This window comes from Boleophthalmus pectinirostris, unplaced genomic scaffold (assembly GCF_026225935.1).
Source record: "Boleophthalmus pectinirostris isolate CB_2022bp ecotype Guang Dong unplaced genomic scaffold, ASM2622593v1 HiC_scaffold_23, whole genome shotgun sequence".
Lineage (NCBI taxonomy): Eukaryota > Metazoa > Chordata > Actinopteri > Gobiiformes > Gobiidae > Boleophthalmus > Boleophthalmus pectinirostris.
In genome coordinates, this window is record NW_026571207.1 from 20,659,288 (window position 1) to 20,677,997 (window position 18,710).

Consider the following 18,710-nt stretch of genomic DNA (forward strand, 5'->3'; position numbering starts at 1 on the left):
GACGGGCTCGAAGGTGACCGCAGGAGAAAGGAGCGGCTCTGCTCCGCACTTCACGGAGGTAAGAGCGGCTGTCGCCCGATCGCTCTTTATGGACCCTGCTGCTCGGGCTCGCGGCCCTGATTTCAGCAACTATATGCAGGTACCCGAGCCGGTGCAAGAGTCTGTTACAGCGGTAACTTCTACCTTCCTTCAGCGTGTCCAGAAGTCCAACTTTTTGTGTGATGGTTGCATCTTCCTCTGCCTTTTGGGTGCGAGCGCAGGAGCCTTTGTCAGTGCAGAACGTTTCGTCGACGTTGTGGGTTTCGTCGGGGAGAAAACTTGCAACCGTACAGCACTTCAGAATCACACTGCTAGAGACTGAACATGTATTTAAATTTGGCAGCTGAACACATTCTGTACTGTACTGTACAGGAGACAGGAGTCCCTTGGCCAGTCAGGACGCAGCGGGAGGAACGCAATACGCATTCATACAATGTAAAAAAAAAAAAAATAAATAGGGCATGCAAAATTGCACAAAAAAATAAATAAATTAATTACAAAAAAATCTGCGAGACAGCGAAAAGTGAACTGCGATAGAGGGAGGGACGAGTGTAAACCAGGTCTAAACCAGAACTGACCCAGGTCTAAACCAGGTCTAAACCAGAACTGACCCAGGTCTAAACCAGGTCTAAACAGCGTGGAGTTCTTTGTCAGTCCTTTCGCCCGCGGTTACCTGAAGGTTTATGAGGGCGCATCTCCGGCGTTTCACTGCTGCTGATATCGAGGTGATTTTAGCGAATTTGTATGAAGAAAAACCCACCACTTAAATCCAGGTTAAAAAAAAACAACACTGTAACGCGCATTTGTACCGAGTAAAATATTACTATTTTTTCCCCTGTAAGGCCTTACATTACTGCGTTACAGCAAAAAGTAATGCAATTACTGTAATTCGTTACTTTTATAACGCGTTACTCCCAACACTGCTTACTACTGTGTCCAGATAATTTCCCTTGTGAATCAGTAAAGTTTGTCGAAGTCTAAAATAACTCCTTTGCTTTGTCCACTAGAGGTCCCTCTTTCTCATGTCTCCACGTCGGTCCAGTTGATTGGGGCACATGTGTGTCTCGTCTCTCTTTCTCCCTCTCTCTCTCAGCCGGACTGTTCAAACTACCAGGAGGGAAAAGAAACAGCCTCACTGCACTCTCTGCTCCACCGCAGCCAGTTAGTCTGTCAGCTCTAGTGCACCGGAAAAACAAACTTGTGGAAAATATCTCGCACAGCCACGTAAACGCCTATTTGTTTCCTTTTAACGCCGAGACGCAAACTGCTGCAAAGTTGAGCTGACCAAGAAATGTCCTGCGCTGCAATATGGTAAGCACCGCATGCTTTTGATTTGAATCCCTCTGTTTGACCTTTGTATCACAATCATACACTATGGGTAGGGTGACCAGACGTCCCTGTTTACCCGGGACAGTCCCAGTTTTGAGCCCTGTGTCCCCTGCCCCAGTGGATTTATCCAAACCCAATGATTTGTCCCAGTTTTATATAAGAAATGTCCCAGATGTCCCTATTTTTTGACAAATTTGATACCTGCCAACAGTAAAGAGCATAAATTGTAATTTGTTTAGGGAAAATACAAAAAATCTACTTAAAAACGACCAAAACACAAAGAAGTTAATCATGGATGGTCTCTGCATAACAATTTTCCTTAATAACGCACTCGTTTCACAATTTTATTATTACAAACCACTGAAAAACTGACGATGTCCGAGTTTTTTATTTTGAAATTCTGGTCACCCTAACTATGGGTAATCGTCAATGCATAAAATATTTAAATAATCTAAAATAAAATAAAATGGTATCATATACTATAGGTGGATTATGTCAGTTTGTGTATCTTTGGCATTTGCATGTGCTTTAATGGCATAAATTTAAATCACTTACTTTCCCATTTGTTAATCCCAGTCAGTGCACGGCAGTGGTGATCCATTTGCTCTATGTTTCTTTGGTGGAGTGTTTGGCTTGTGTGTTGTCAGTGTTTGGGTTGGATCTCTCACTCCACGTCCTGGGACAAAAGCTGAGTTACTGAGTGAGAATGAGCCCAAGTGTGTGGGATACAAACTGGGTGGAGGGGGACACCATGCATGCACCATCTCAAGTTTTGGGGGACTGCCAGGCTGTCGTCGTGGAGACCAGAGGCCGCACATGTGACCTCTGACCTGGGGACTCTCGGAAGAGTTCTTTGAGTGCAGTGGTTATGGGATAGTAGTGACGCAAGTGAAGGGGCAGGTTTGACAATGGACAGACAATTGGTATGTGAACTGCAACTGCTGTAGGCACCCGCACCGTAACAATTCTTATAATCTCAACTACACTTGTGGGCTAATTGAAAGAGACCATACTGCTGTCTTTATTCTATTTGCATGACAGGTCAGTGGCTATCTCTGAGACTTAACTTAAGTGCTGTTTTGGGTTCAAGTCACTGCACAAAAATGTGGCCCCTATTCATTCCATCACTCTATACAGTTCTCTTTTATAACCTATTGAGGAAACACTGCACCACAAGCAGTATAGGCTGGTCTGACTGAAGACACCTTTTAAATGCCCATTATTACACACAATGAATGACCTCACATGTGGCTGCTGATGCGTGTCATCTTGGCAAGTGCAGTGTTTATATAATTACAAATCAGTTACTGACCCTGGCATTATTAAAGTGGAATAACAACCACTGGAGCGTCCTGAAGGAGATACATTATGCTGGCAAGTGGATTGTTAAAAGTTGTTGGTGGGAGATATATAAAAATAGATAAGATAAATAAATAGAAACGAATTAGAATATTGAATATATTGTCTATATCTAAAATTACTAAGAAGGACCTCACAGTAATTGATTAATCAATTTTTTCTGCATTTCTGCCCTTTTGCACTTCACATTTCCATATGTTCTGCTAAATCTGAGCCTCAACCAAGACATATACTGGCACATTTTAGTACATATCTGAAACATTGTAAAGATATTGCCTGAGTATCTATAATAGAAATAGAATCATAACATTTTTATTAATAGCACCCACCCTTAGCATTGTAGGCTAAGGGTGGGTGTAGGTATACAAAGGTTAGAAAGGAAATTAAGTTTACTGCTTGTGTAAATACTGACTTGTTACTGTCCCTTAGGCTGACCAGTCTCTCAGTGGTATGGGACAGCTGATGTAATGTCCATCTTCAGCTGTTTGTCTGGGATCCCATGGGTTCACTCTCTCCTGTGTCTCCGTGCATATGTTTGTTGCCTATCATGGGGCAGGGCCAGTTCATGACACTGTAATTGTGCTGACTGTTACACAGCTGCTGGACAGGAATCTACATGCTACTGCATTTGTCTTAATTTACTCTCCTTTCAAATTTGCCTTAAGGGAACATAAACAATAAGTCTAGGTTAGTAAAATCAGCTGTAGCAGAATAGAATATTTCAAACTTGATTTTGATACAGAGACTTTAATGATTTTGACACTTCAATTATGATTTAAAAAAATGTTTTATTCAGCAGAATGGAATTTTGTACTTGTTATGATTTCTTTAAATTTTTTGACTACCCTATCTAGTTGACTTTATGTCCTCTACACTGTGAACTGCAGAGGCTAATCAAACATTAATCATCCTTCCTCCTCTCTCCCTCACATCCCATTATTCCACAGATTTTTCATCATTTGGCCCCTGAATCTTAATCTGATTCTGTAACACTTTTCTCAGTCCATTTATCTGAATGGATTTTTATCAGAGGACCTTTTGCGACTTTTACATCAGATTTATTAAAACTGTAATTATGTACTCTGCATCAGCTATTGTTGTATTATAAGTTATAGTAGTAGCTGCTAATACTAATGTCAAGACAGTCAAGCGATTTTATATTTATATTGTATTTTTTCACTGTAAAATGATATCTCATGTTTTTAACTATTGATTACTTTTTTACTATTCTTTGTAGTCTGCTATTAATAATTGTTTTATTAGTAGTTTTCCTTTGTTAAATGTATTGAGACCTCCTTATTGAGACCATTGCAGGATCTAATAATAAGCCCCTCTGACATTGATTGATGCTGCACACATTGACCTGGGTGATGTTGTGTGGCTGAAACACTTAACGCTGTAGTTTTATGAGACAACATACACACCCAAGTTAATCATCATCTGGTGGGTGTCTTCCTAGGATGACAGATTTTGAAACTATTTTAAACTTGCCTATTCTTCTCGTTGATTCACTTATATCACAAAATTATAGAAATCAGACATTTAAGTCACAAGAGAAGAATAATCTAATAAAACAGAACAAAATAGTAAATACATCCTGTATTTTCCAGTGTATAGCTGATTTAAGTATCAAGATGTATTCAAAAGTGAAGGGGGTATTCAAAATTAGAGTATAAAAAGATTTAGTAAAAAATAAATTAAAGGAAAACACACATTAACTCTTTAAATTACATAGTTGTTTGTGTGAATTTGTGTAGCATCTGCCTTATTTCAGATTTTTTTTACCCTGTCCTCTGACCTTGAGAGAGAGAGAGGTCTCAGTTTGCAGCAGACCCCATGCCGTGGCCTGTGTCCTAAAGCTTTAGATACGGAAATAGACGCTCGGAGCAGCTAACTCTGGCTACATCTCATGCTGGGACCATTGTCTTGTTAACGAACATTTTGTGTTTTTACCATGTGACTGAGCTGAGCCTTATCATTTGCATGTTTTTATTGATCCGTCTTATCTTCCTGGAGGAGCGGCCGCACTGACAAGGTTCAAATATATACCAAGGGCAGCCGTGTGCTTCTTGTCTTGTGGTGAATTGTGCCTTTGCAAAGTGCTCAAGGCTTTTATCTGTCTCTATTATTTGGGGTGGAGAGCAGCAGCAGGACTGAACAAAAGGGCCAGAGTGAAGGTCCTTTTCTGAGTGGGCTGGCAGTTTATTTATATCCCAAGCAGCCACTCATCAATGCTCTTCTGCATCAGCATTTGGGCTAGCTGCTTTGCTTTTGCCAATACCATACCAACCTCATTTATAAAGCACTTTAGAGGGCCCATATTACACTATTTTCTGATCTTTGTTATAACATTGTTTCCTCATGACAAACATACCTGGAGTTGTGTTTTGTTTCTTTCACACATGTTAAACACATAAATTCTGTATATTTAGGCTGAGTTCTTAGACTGAAAACACTCTGTTCCACCTTGCAGAGTTGTGTGGTAATACAGGGAGTGCTCCACTATATTTTTAAACTCCATACATTAGAATTATTTGGACAGAATTTCCCATCTGTACTGAAGGTAAAAGGAGGTGTTAACTTGAAAACTACCACTTCATGACATCAGAAGGTGTAACAGAGCATTTTAAGATCTGGAAATATAAACAGACTACCGGTAATAATGAAAGATTATTCAAACATATGTGAATGAAACAAAACATAACTCCATGTATGCTTTGATGAGGTAATGCCGTTCTGACATGGTTTAAAGCTCACAATACAAGCTCAGTGTTGTGCAATATAAGACCTTTAAAATCTGAACAGTGTACTTAGTGCTGTACATAATATATACAAGTGCATATGCCACAAGTTAGTGCATATTTGATGTCTAAACTATTGATTGAACGGGCCCTGGTGAAGTTCATTTGGTTTCAGTTTTCACTAGACAGCTCAGTACAGTACAGATCATACCCCATTTTAGACTTTTTATATTTAAAGTGTACTCTATTCATTATTTATTCTGTTTATTTCTGGAGCAATGTGTCTCAAATGTCCAATCACAGGTGGCTGACTGACCTTGAATAGGATTCTCTTTTCAAAACTTGACCGCCAGCATGCCTCCGATATCTCTTTCCTGTATTGCTTTTGTCCTTAAAGAGGATCAAGCAGAGGAAATGAGTCTAGCCCTGGTTATTGTCTTGTCTAGGTGACTGGTAAGACAGGTACTATCTGTGAATGTATGCTATTTTAAATCTGTGCATCTGCCAGGATTATCTGAAACCGCCTCTCACACATTCCCAACTGTCAGGAATTGTCAGTGAGCGAGGAGTCTGCTGCAATGGAGAATCTAAGGAATCTTGAGCTGGCACCTGTGTAAGTGTTAAAATAGACCACCTTCCTTTGACATCCTCTCTTTTCATTTTTCAAATTTAAAAATCGCTGCATAGAGGCAAAAGTGCACTGCAAAACCACATTCTTATTGTGGAATGCCTTTAATAGTTTGCCAGTTTCAATATTATTCACCTTTGTTTGGAAACTGCCTTTATGAGCTGAGATTCCTGAATGCCCACCCATCAGTACCAGCTTCACAAAGTCATTGCACCAAGGACATGAAATCAGACCCTGTGCCTTCATCACGTGGTGTGGAAAGAAGAAAAGAAAGTCTCTTTTAGTGAAGGAGCTTGAAACAATGTCTTCTCTTGTCTCCCACTACTCATCTGAAGATCGCCTGTTATGCAACTTGATATGAAGCAGGACCCATCTAAGCGACTTATACATGAACTATTGTCCAGACAGTCCCCTGTGTCTTTCTCCCTCTGTGCTCCTGCTGATTGTCTTTGAACTCAAGTCTAATCCGTTAATATTGACTTATTATCCAGGAAATAAAACCCACTACTTTTGGTATTTGTGCAATGAACCTGCCTATTTTTCATCCCTTGGGGGTCAGGAGTGATCATCTTAAGTTTTTTACAAATCCATGTCTTTTGTCCGTAGAACTCGGCAAACAAGTCTAACCACAGAGGGCTTAAAGGCACAACAAAGAGATGTGAAAAGGAAAGTAGGGGACCAAAAGAGAGTATAGGGTGAATGGGAAAGTACCTGGCTGTGATGTTGTAATGCTTTCTGCCCGCATCCTTTTTAGCAACACAAATACTGTTGTCTTTCAGTGTGCTTGGTCAGTTTGTTTTGGGTGACAAGATTTCACATAGTGGCCCATAGCAGGACAGTGTCTGGAAACAAGCACCTCCCCAAATGCCACTCTCAGCTCGAGAAACAGGAAACGTGTGGCATGATAATGAGACGAATTGAAGACAGAATGACAGCGTAAGCATGGGATAAGCAGCGCACTGTTGGAAGTGGACAGAAAAATTACAGGTAAATTTAAATTGTGATTATTATGATTATTATGTTATTAATATTGATGCATGGCTTAAAAGCGTGTTAGAAACTGAAAAAAAAGACAATTTAACCATAAACTTTTCTTTATAGGGTAGCATATCAATTTATGTCAGGGAATAAATTTGTATGGGCCTTTTAATGTTTAATATATTATTATTGGTTAGCTAATAAAGAATATAGTGGACCCACAAGCTTTGAACATTGTCTTGTGATACCTAAGCTGAATGTAAGTGATATCTCTGAGATCACTTAAGAAGCTGCAGAACTCGTCTTCACATCTGACTAAATGACCATGGGAAAGTTGTACTCGTGCTTTTCTATAGTCAAAAGTCAGGACAGTATTTTGTAGAGTTTGGCACAGTGCTGGTGTTGCAGAGAGTGCACTAAAGCAGGATGGTTGCTAATTGCTTTGCCCATGAAGAATGCTTGTTTGCAGTGGATGCATTTGAATTAGTTTTTAACCTAATCATCCCTCCCGGCTGGTTTGCCTCACACTGTGCTGCCTCCCCTTTTCACTCCCAGCAGCATTGAGCAAATCTGCTAATTAACTTGAAATTACTGAATGTCCCAAAATAGAGCAGCATGGTGCTCACAGAATAAAGGTAATAATATGCTCAGACAAACTGCTTTTCAAAATAACAATTCTTTCTATTGAATTTTTCCTCTTTTGAAATTCGCTGGTGCGTGGTTGTATGGTCTATTTGCTACATTGGAATTCCCCTCAGGACTATTAATGGCTCACTACTGCATAACAAGATTTAAGAGCTTCCTTGTTGTTTAACTATTCTTAATTTTCTAATTATGTTTTAGAAGTTGTATGTTCTCCAGCTTCTGGCCACAAACCGTGGCAAAGTTTTACAATGGCACAAGGTAAATGGCAGCGCTGCATATGTTGGACCTGTGCTTCCTGTTGCTATGTTGTCAATGCAAACTGCCCAGAGAAGCTGCGATCCAAATCAGCTGAAGAGAGGGTTTTTCACTTGTTCCCACTGAGAGGCTGCCAATGATTAAACACTGAGTATGTTTACAGAAAAAACTGAAGCAAATTGTTGATCCAGTGGACACTAGCATCAACATCCACCTGATTTTACATTTTGACACTCACACCACTATCCTGCAGAGTTCAGAGATTTGCTGAGGCATGGGGGGGCTGCATGGTTAACTATAGATAAATTAAAGTTTCTGTTTGAATTGTTGCAAACCTCTACAAAAATATTACAACATGTATGTGATTTTTGTTCGTAGTTTGTATTTCAATCTTCCATCTTCTAGGCTTCCATCAGAAAATGTTTTTTTTTAGTGGTCACTAGTTACTTTTAGTTTGTCAGAACATACCATGCTTATTTCTGTCTATTCTATGTTACAAGAACAGGAACATATGTGTACTTTTGAAAGTTTAAAGTAGTTTAACAAAGCATTGTGGGTGGAATGATGTGGGAACCATTCAATGTCTTGGATAATGGCAAAAGCCGACTCCTACGTGAACTGCAACAGAAAACAAAGACTCCACAGAGGAGAGAAAGGGACTCGGGTAACCCCTCCGCCTCCTCAGCCCTGGCTCTTCTTGTAATGAATTTAATAAGCAGCTCCCTCTCTCAGGCTTTTGTCCTTAGTTTTACATCATACAGCTCATTAGATGGTTAAATTATCAGTCACTAAATGTCTGATGTTACAGGCCTTCTCTCATTCTGACTGACTAGTTTAAATATAGGACTCTCTCACATTTCAATTGGTACAGGTGAAAGCACATTAATTTTTACCCAGACAAAAATGTTAAGAATGTAGTTTTGTTTCCTCATTGATTTGGACCACTGCTCTGGACTGACCCAGGCTTAGCTAGCAGCCGCAGTTGGCAAACAGAACAGCGCTCTGCTGGCATTACAAGGTGAACTGAAACCAAATGAGGCTTGGATCGGGTTCAGAAACAGGTGAAATGCATGGCATAGTTTAGTTGTTTGCTTTCTCTGATTTCTGCGGGAAAATATTTCAGATCTTTTTGGAGACACACAGTTTCGTGGGAACATTTAAGAGGAAATGGGGATAATAATATCTAGTGAGTTTTACAACACAGTGATAAACAATATTTTAAGCTAAGCTTTTAGTGTATGTATTATTTTTGTATTCCTTGTATGTAATAATTATTATTGTATTGATCATTAGTTAGATGTTCAGTGTTGACAGTTCAATTCCTGCCTGAACACACTATTACTGGCAAAAGTAAATTCAGTGGTATAGACATGATAACCTTTTTATTTGTTCCAGATGTGCAGAACAAAAAAAACTACCATGACAATATGGTGGAGAGAAGATGTATACATACACACAATATATACACAATATACACCATACAAAATCAGCATAACAATTGTTGTTTATCTCACTCTTAATAAGGAAGGTAAGATTAACCGGTTAATCAGTGATCAAGTTTCTGGACACTGTAGACTATCATTACTTCAAAAACGGAAACCTAAATGTATTAACTCTACTTTTATCTTTTAGATTCCACCATGACTGAAAGGATAGGATACATTTAGTTATCCAGTAATTTTGATGAATTCTCAGAACTTTAAATTCAGTTTAACATAAATATTTTCATGACAAAAATAATCCTAATTTAAGATACAGGCATACACAAAATATTGTGGCGTCATCCGAAACCCTGCAATGCAATTGTGTTTTTTCAATTACGGTGACGGTAAGACCCAACCCCATGGGTGTAGTCATCTGAAGCCTTACATAACATCAGTCAGATCCAAATCAATAGAGTTTCATGAAACATCATCACCACCAGTGAACCCAGATAACCCCATTCCTTCACTGTACTCACCTGGAGTAATTGAATTTGTCAAAAAATACAATAGCCTACAGAGCTATATACTAGTAGTAGTACTAGTAGTAGTGAGAAGGGTCCATAGCAACATTTATGTGAGCAATATAGTATGTGCGGTTGCGTGCACATTTCAGTTTCATTTAATTTAATTAGTGTTGTCTTGATCCAATCTTTTTTTGTACAATTTTCTATGTGAAGTAAGAGCGGTTTCTTTAATAGTAAAGTGGTTTTATAGTACTGAATGATCCAGTCATTCAGGAACGGTAAAAAAAAAGATGTCTTGTTTATATGCTTCAGTATTGATACCTGATTATTAATCAAATTACAATATGTTAATTTGGAAAGATTATTACATCTTTATGGCAATGGAAACAAAAGCTACCCATTGTACATAATCTAAACTGTAATCCATTTTTGTTGTGATACGATGCCAACCCTAATGTAATGGCATAGTCTGGCCAAATCCTAAGCAAAGTTGTCCACTTGTTTACCTGCAGGTCATGTTGGTGACACAGTTGCAAACTCAATAGGGCCCTGTGTCTTTCTCTCTGACGACAAGTCACCCTTTGACCTTAGAAAAGACTGGAGAACTTGTCATCAATGGAAAGATTGTGCAGCTGAACAGTGGACTTTTGGCTTCAGCACCAAGACTTGTAAAATATAGTTATTTATACGTCAGAATTTCATAGTTTGTCTGTTATTTATGTCACAGCGCCTTAAATCCAAGACTCTGTTCTCTTAGCTCATTATGAAAACCATGAAAAGAGAAAGAAGTGTAAGGGCATATCTGAACATGTTCCCATGTTCTTGTGTGGCTGGTGTTATATTTCACACATAGGTGTTACATGATATACAAGAGTGCATTCATCACACATGAAAAAGAATATATGCATGCTTTGACTGTCCGTTTAAATAACCTCCAAGGGAGATGTGTCTCCTTGCATCACTGCCTTTTATCAGCAGGAAGCCATTCAATCGTGGGAGACAGAACCTATGATATTTAGACTGAGCTCTTGCCTCTCAATAACAGTATTGATCTTGTTGCCATTTTAAAAGTAATTTAAGATGGGGAACCCCACACGTTTCTTGTAAAAGAGTACACAATTTTTTTCCTACATAGAAAATACTGTAAAAGCTTTGTGTCATAATCAGACTGTTGTGCATTTCTATAGTGCATGTGTTTGTCATCACACCTAAATGAGCATACAATACAATACACATAAAGATAACAGTATAGTATTATAGTAACATATTATTATCACATATTTAATGCGGCCTGGCCTCTATTATAAAAATCCAACAGCATGGTTAGCCTTCATTTGTAACTATGCAACTGTTGTTCTGTGTAATTTTAGAATCTACACTTATAAAGGTAATATTTTGAAGTGATATAACCAAATGAGTGGAGTGGAGCAGGTGAGTTTGGTGTCAGTGGGAGGTAGAAACACTGAAGCTGGTTTTTGCACAAAAGATAAGGTCAGTGAGTGCTGCACAGTGTTTTACAGCTCCACAGCTGTGAGAACCACCAGGGCTTATGTAAGAGTGTACTGCTGCTGCTGAGTGGGAGTTTTGGATGTAACAGACAAACTTAACCTGCAAACATAAACTTTGGATATGATGAAACAGTTTTGAATATATGGGGGTGGGCAATGTTGATGGACCCATTTTCAAACAGCACTGCGCTAGCATCTGTGCTTTAAAACTGACATGCCCAAGCTTGTATTTTTCATTTTCAAGAGACTGTAAAGAAAATTTGACCCCCTGAAATACATCTTTTAACTTTTATTCAAGATAAGTCTCCCCATATGAATGTGCTTTGTGAATCAAAATGAGTCTGATATTCTGAAGGAACAATCTTTAATCACAGAAATTAAATCATTTTAACTTAAATAAAAGGTACAACTCATGACCGGAGCCCTTTCCAATTAGACAACAGAGAGGAAGGAGAGCTTTGATCAGTGTGTCTGATTTAAAGAGGTGAGTAGTGTTTAGACCCTGTGGCTAGTTGTGCTGGCTGTAAATCTCTGTGTCTCCTAGTTTATTCTGGCCCATAAACTACAAGGCAATTATGGAAAACAACTGGGTGCACCATTTTTCAGAGCTGTTAAGGCTGGGTTGCAGCCTAAAAGGATTTTACCCAAAATAAATTGTGTTGCCTCAATCTTCTTTTCCCCATCTGAGTTTCTCGTCAATCATCGATTGACCACTTGACGCAAATGCAGTAAAATACTGAACCTAAAAATACTGTGTCAGACCTTGGCCACTGGCCATTAGGTTTGACACACTCATGATTTATTCATACAATGTCAATTACATCCTCAAACATACACCACCTGCACTGACTCAGATCGGTGAGGTTTTACTCACAGAATAAGAGTAAACATATTTCTCAGCCTTCCAGGTTTATTTGTATCTGACTTAATGAACTATTCAATCTAGAAGATATAGTTCTAGCTTCTGTAGTTCTGAAGTAGGAATATGATACTATGAAAGAAAGTACACTGAAGCAAATTGCTGCTCATGAATATAAACATGAGATAAAGCTGCTTTGATCTGGTCCTGACTGAGATCCTCAGAAGAGTAGGCTAAGGCTCTTTTGGCCATTTGGATCAATTGCAGCTTTACACCGCAAACCGGCAGTTTATTCAATTACATGTGTTTTTATGGATTAAAAATATGAAAAACATGCATTGTTATTGTGAGCTGACTCACCTTCCACAGATCTGACCCGTAACCAGGCCTGGTGGCATTACCTGGTTGTCTCCATGGAGATGTTATTGCTATGCCTGCAAAGGCCCACAGTATGGAATTAAATCTATCTCCATTGAGACAAACTTATAAGAAAACTTGTCAGTGAAATTTTAATTCAATATTTTTATAAAATTGTTAAGTTGTACTTATTACTTCTATTGTATTAAACTGCAGAGGACAATTACCAGTGTCTGACTAAGTCTGTGGTGCCACGTCCACTGGCCTTACACTAAACAGAGCTCACCTCCCTCAGGTCCTCTTTATAGTCTGAAGGCTGCAGCATTTTACAGTCTCAGTGGTTTATAGCTGCTTGGGTGTTTATGCACGGAAAGAGAGAGGGTCACTTGGGTGAAATCAATAGTGAACCTTAATGAGGTTGTCTGAAAAGAAGCAAGATGGAGGATGTGTAGAGATAGATCAGATATGACCATATTCATATCAATCAAGCATGAGGAGATAGGCACTAAATTTTTGTTCCTTTTTGAAGTCTGTACGTCTGTACATTCAGGATACAAAGTTTATAGTGAAAGTTGTGTTAGTAGTACAAATGTATTTAAATAATTTATGAAACACAATGTTCAGCTTGTTTCAAGTTGCTCTTTTTATGCAGCCCTGTATCATGTAGTGGAGGGAGAAGTGTAGTTTTTCCAGCTGTGATCCGAGACAGCTGTCTGTACACAGAAGTACAACTGATGACACGTCTGTGGGCTCCCTCAGGGCAGAGCCACATCCGCTCAGCACTAGGAGACACAGGCGTGGGATTTTCCTCTGCAATGCAATTTATGCAAATGTTTAAAAACAAGCATTCAAAAGCATTTTTTGGGGTATGTTAGTGTGAACAGGACCTGTAAAACCACTTTGTCATTGATTTATTTTGCTAGTTGCTGTAGTTGCTTTTTAAGATAATGAACACAGGAGAGTATTCCAGCAATTATGAGTGTTAAAGGGAATGTTAAAACATACAGGTCGGATTGAAGCCACAACATCCTGATTACCATAAGTGCTATTTTGTCATTATGTACATTTCCTTGATTAATAAATTAACATATTCACCACCATTTTCTCTTTTTTTACAGAGCGTCCCATCTCCCTGCAGAGTGCTATAACCAATGGCAGCGTCTGTTCAGACTCTTCCTCTGTCCCGTGGGCCCAAAAAAACCTTCCGTAACCCCTTCTCAACCCAGCCCCTCTCATCCCGCTGTGGGATGGGGAGTGTGGGCAGTTTGGTGGAGAGGCCGGATATGTCTCCAGCTAAATCCAGTCGAGCAGTGCCTCAGGTGAGACCCAAACCTTCCAATGGGCTGCTGAAGAAGGGCATGGGGCAAAGGGAACTCCTCAACTACCTCAATATCACTAGGTATGTGACTAAAACATTTTATACAGTGTAGAGTTAATTGAATGTTTAGACTAGACATTTAGATCCCAGCAAGCAGAGACATCTGAAAAAATCTGATGAAGGGAGAGTTTATTAGAGCTGAAAAAAAAGAAATCTAACTGTAATCCTTTTGACTTCCTGGCTGAATTCATGCTTCAGCATAACTAATCGAAAACCTCTCTTTATGCAGAAAAGACCCCAAAGCAACTCAGAGCGGTGACAACAAAAGGGGTCTCATCTCCAGCCTCACGTCTCTCAATGGCTGTGATGAGGATTCATATAGCAAAGTCTATAACAAAGATGGGACTGAAGTGGACCTGACAAAGAACTCATTACCAAGTGCAGGCAAGCATGAAAAGGTATCTTTGATTTACACATCCTGTTCTAATTTCATTCTACACACTAGGAAACCGATATTAAAAATAACTTATGTTCTTACACTGAATTAGTAGTTATAGTTATCTTCAAATAATTATTCCACTTTGTTTTGTTGTGCTAAAATGTGACCAAACCGAGATAAAGAAAAGTCCAAAATGGTTTCAGTTAGTCATACATTTCACTGTATGAAATTATGTTTATACCACTTTACAAATGATGTCCTGTTGGTGTGAAAACAATTAGTATCAGAGTCAAAGTGAAATACAGTCTTTTAATGGGTTGCAACAGCCCACAGGAATATTAATCTTCACACCAGCGAGACTGGGGAGGATTTGATAATTTTCTTATTCTGACCTGTATTGACAACTGCACAAAACATACCACAGAGTAGACAAGAAAGGGATTAATGTCTTTAAATGCTTTAACTTTACCTTTTTTATGATTAATCAGTCATGTTTTAGGACTTCAGCCTTCAAGCCTGTTACGCCGAAAAACTTCAGCTCAATGCAAAATCTGTATCCATCGTCTAAATTGGAGGAAGAGGATCATGGCATTTCAAATGGTCTTCACCGAGCCTTTGCACACATCCCAAAAGCGGTGTCTACATCCTCCTCCTCTTCATCGCCATCTCGATATGGATGTCCCACAACAAATGCTAATAGGGTATTCCTCATCAATAAATACCAAAATAGAAAGTTCTTTTTAAGTACTTTTAATATTAAGATATTCTAATTCTTACCTACAATTGAAACCCCACCACGTAAGGTTTTAGCCATGGAATATAAGGTTTATTGCACTAAAATTGTGGAATAGCATGTGTCCTTACTGTCAGGGGGCTTGCAACTCCTCCAATCTGACTCTTACTTGACCTGGAATGATGATTGTTTCCATTGAAATGTTGGCTAATATTCCACAATATGGTGTAAAAAGCTATTGTAAAAACTCTGAATAAACTCAGTAGAGAGGCTTGAGATTTTCCCAAGTTGGCCATAGTAAAAATATTCTTGAATTAGGGAACTCTAAATTATTCTTAATGAATACATGTAAAGGTATAAACTTTTGGCATCTAGATTTGTTTACTAATTAGTAGGTTGTGACTGAAACATAATTATGTGCAGGCTCTCTCCTCTGTACGTGGGACCAGTCATGAGGAAGATAACTTGTCTGACTCGGGCCATAACTCCATGAACAGTTTGCCCCCTTACCGACCTCCTTTCAGACCACATCTGTCTAACATCAGGTCAGTGGCAACATCGCTCTTACTGATTGGGCTATGTGGTTTGCGGCTGGGCTAACAGCCTTTTTCAATACTCAGTGCATCTATGGGTCACATCAACACCATTGGGTCTTTGGATCAGGCCAGTCAGGTGCCAAAGACCATAGGGGCTGGTGGCGTGCCCATAGGGGAGGTGGCCTGTCGAAGTATGGCCACGCTCAGCCGCTTGACCCCCCATGGAGAGGCCCCACCACCATATGAGTGGAGCCTGTCTATGTCTATGGAGGATGTAGTAAGTCCTTGTTTATTAACTTTTTACCAGATTTGATATTGATGATTTTAAAGGTGCACTCTATGGGGGGCTTTTTTCCATAGATGATATTGCTTTTGCATTACACTTTTATTACTCAAAAATACTTTGAACAACATGAATTCTTACTATGAGCTGGGTTACCTCTTCACATAAAAATAGATGTGTTTCCCTACTGTAGAATATTCCTGGCAAATTAATATAATCTCTAACCATCAGAAAGGTTACATAGTGCGCCTTTAAGGTATGCATATTTTTTTTTACAACAGGTGCGAGATTTGGAAGAGCGCCTAGTGGAGAAGGAACAGGAAATAAAACAAATGAAAAGAAATCTAGATGAGAGTGAGGGTGCCATAGCCCAGGTAAATTTAAGCATACATAATTTAACTAATCATGTTTTGTTTCATTAGCTGCTCTTTTGAGGACTAACTGTTCAGTCACTGCATGCAGGTATTTGAGGGGAAACAACGTTTGTGGGAGAAAGAGGTCGGGGAGCTGAAGCGTCTCTATGCAACAAAGTTACGGCAAGTTTCTCATCAAGCTCAGCGGTCCCAGCGCAGTCTGCAGTTACAGCTGTACAAAACTCAACAGGAAAAGACCAAGCTACAAGAGGAACTGGACAGCCTGAGAAAAGATAGGAGCCAAGACTCAGGGGTCAGAGCCAAAACAACCAGTCCTACTTTGGAAGAGACACAGTGGGAGGTGAGCTGTAGAAAGATATACATTTCTGTTAAAGGATACATGTGTTGAATTGACTGAGCTTTAATTCATATTATAATGTTGTTACCTCATCATACCCAGAGTAATATTGTACTTTATTCTTGCTTTGAGTTTGTTTACAAAACTGTCTTGTCTTAGTGTCTCAGAAATCATGGTTTCAATTTTGAATTGTGATGTCACAGGTAGAAATCCTTTACCGTTTTTAAGCCCATAATATGTGAGTATTGTTATGTTGTTTATGTCTATTTTAGGTCTGCCAGAAGTCAGGAGAAATTTCTTTGTTGAAGCAGCAGCTGAGGGACTCCCAGGCTGAGGTCACCCAAAAGCTCAGTGAAATTTTCCACCTGAAGACTGAACTGAGAGAGGCCCGTACTGTGCTGAGTACCCGGGAGAGCCAGATTCAAACTCTGAAAATGGTGGCAGATGGTACACCCAGAAGAAGATGCTTTTCTCAAACTGGAAGACAGGAAAACAATGCTCTTGACTGTTCAGGTAATATTATACCTGTATTTTATGTATAGAAATTGGGAAGTTACTAAATGAATGTAAGTAAAAAGCAGAGTGAAAAGTTAGCCTGTGTCTTTCATAAAATTTCCCCTAAGGACTGACTGGAGTGTAGTTTAAACCATGTGTACATCATCTTGGTTTCAGGAGGGTCTGGGGGGCCCACAGAGGAGCGTCTGCGTGCAGAGCTGCTCCTGGAGAGACGCCAAAGCGAAGCCCAGGCCTTGGCTTTTGAAGAGGAGAGACAGACGTGGCAGGCAGAAAAGGACAAGGTCATCCGCTATCAAAAAGAGCTGCAAACCAGCTACTTAGACATGTATCACAGGAATGAGGACCTGGAGAGGCAGTTGCAGCAGATGAGGGCTGGTGGTGTCCAGGTCAGAACCAGCAGTGAAGGGGCGGGGCAAAGTCGGACATTAGATGTACCCCAGCAGAGGAGTGAGACGGCAACAACCAATCAGACTGACAGAACCAGCTCTGGGTTACCATGGATAGACCGAATTGAGTCATCTGAAATTTGAATGTGATTTACATATTTGCAATGTAAATACCCTCTGGTAGGGTTCTCATGTGAGGTACAAGCTGCTAGCAATGTTGTTTATTTAGTGTAAATACAACAAATCATATGACCATATCAAGACAACAATCTGAAACAGGACACTTCATTTTTACAGAGATTAATAGAAATCTTTTAAATTAAATTTGACTGACCTGATTAAACTATGAAGTTATTTACAGATGCATATATGAACAGAACCATGAACAAAAATGTGTTTAAACCACAGCCCGAGAAAATGTAATCGACAACTCATCACTAGAGGTCACTAAAACTGACTTTTTCATCACTGAAATGTTAAGCAGTACTTCAGGTTTATCCATTTTATTTGTTTTTTTGTAACCATCCTTCCCCTGCTCCACCCCATCAGAAAGTACACCACAACAACTCCCAAAAGAACTGCTGTAGACTAAAATGCTTAAGCCAAAGGAATCAACATACTTATTCTGATATACTTAATAGACTTTGAAGTGAAACCAATCTCAGGTTTATTTTGTGCCAATGTACTAATGCTACTCCATAAAGACTACTGTAACTGACTGAAACTAATGTTGTAAATGGAAGCCTTTTTTGCTGTGACATTTGACCTTTGAAAACACATGTTGTAAATATAATGCATTTGTTACCTAAGCACACTGTTGACCAACTGCAGAATATGCTAAATGGTTGCCATGACATGCCTCTATCCTGTAAATACAATATGAAGACTATTATGTTGTTATTAAACCTTGAACAGAACAAATACATGTGTTTATTTTGGATTTCTGTAATAAAGTTAACATTATTATTTACTTAACATGACTACATACAATACAAGTTTCTGTTGTTGTTCAGCTGCTGGCTCCAGTCTACACAAAAAGGGCTTAAAATCTCCACTAGTCGTGCCAATGAAACAGATGACAGGAGCTTGATGGCACGGACCACTGAAAGACTGAGCTGTTGGGACTAATGTGGCTTTTAGAG

General features: G+C 39.2%; 1 protein-coding gene across 2 annotated transcripts; it reads left to right on the forward strand.

The window, feature by feature from the left end:
• Nucleotides 1-1,145: 1,145 nt before the first annotated feature.
• n4bp3 (NEDD4 binding protein 3) lies at nucleotides 1,146-18,436 on the forward strand. 2 transcript variants are annotated; one of them, XM_055159108.1, is made up of 10 exons: nucleotides 1,146-1,350; nucleotides 13,765-14,045; nucleotides 14,254-14,422; nucleotides 14,892-15,104; nucleotides 15,560-15,681; nucleotides 15,757-15,949; nucleotides 16,237-16,329; nucleotides 16,418-16,669; nucleotides 16,939-17,179; nucleotides 17,339-18,436. In XM_055159108.1, exons 2-10 carry the CDS (start codon nucleotides 13,798-13,800, stop codon nucleotides 17,710-17,712), a joined length of 1,905 nt encoding a protein of 634 aa, XP_055015083.1. In that variant the 5' UTR covers nucleotides 1,146-1,350; nucleotides 13,765-13,797; the 3' UTR covers nucleotides 17,713-18,436. The 2 variants fall into 2 exon arrangements, with proteins under 2 accessions (XP_055015083.1, XP_020784260.1); XM_020928601.2 differs by lacking the exon at nucleotides 1,146-1,350 and adding an exon at nucleotides 6,910-7,083.
• Nucleotides 18,437-18,710: the final 274 nt, after the last annotated feature.

Coding starts and splice junctions, on each gene's coding strand:
- n4bp3 (XM_055159108.1), top strand. CDS start 13,798: ATGGCAGCGTCTGTTCAGACTCTTCCTCTGTCCCGTGGGCCCAAAAAA. Junction 15,682..15,756: donor CCACATCTGTCTAACATCAG/GTCAGTGGCAAC, acceptor TTCAATACTCAG/TGCATCTATGGGTCACATCA. Junction 15,950..16,236: donor CTATGTCTATGGAGGATGTA/GTAAGTCCTTGT, acceptor TTTTTACAACAG/GTGCGAGATTTGGAAGAGCG.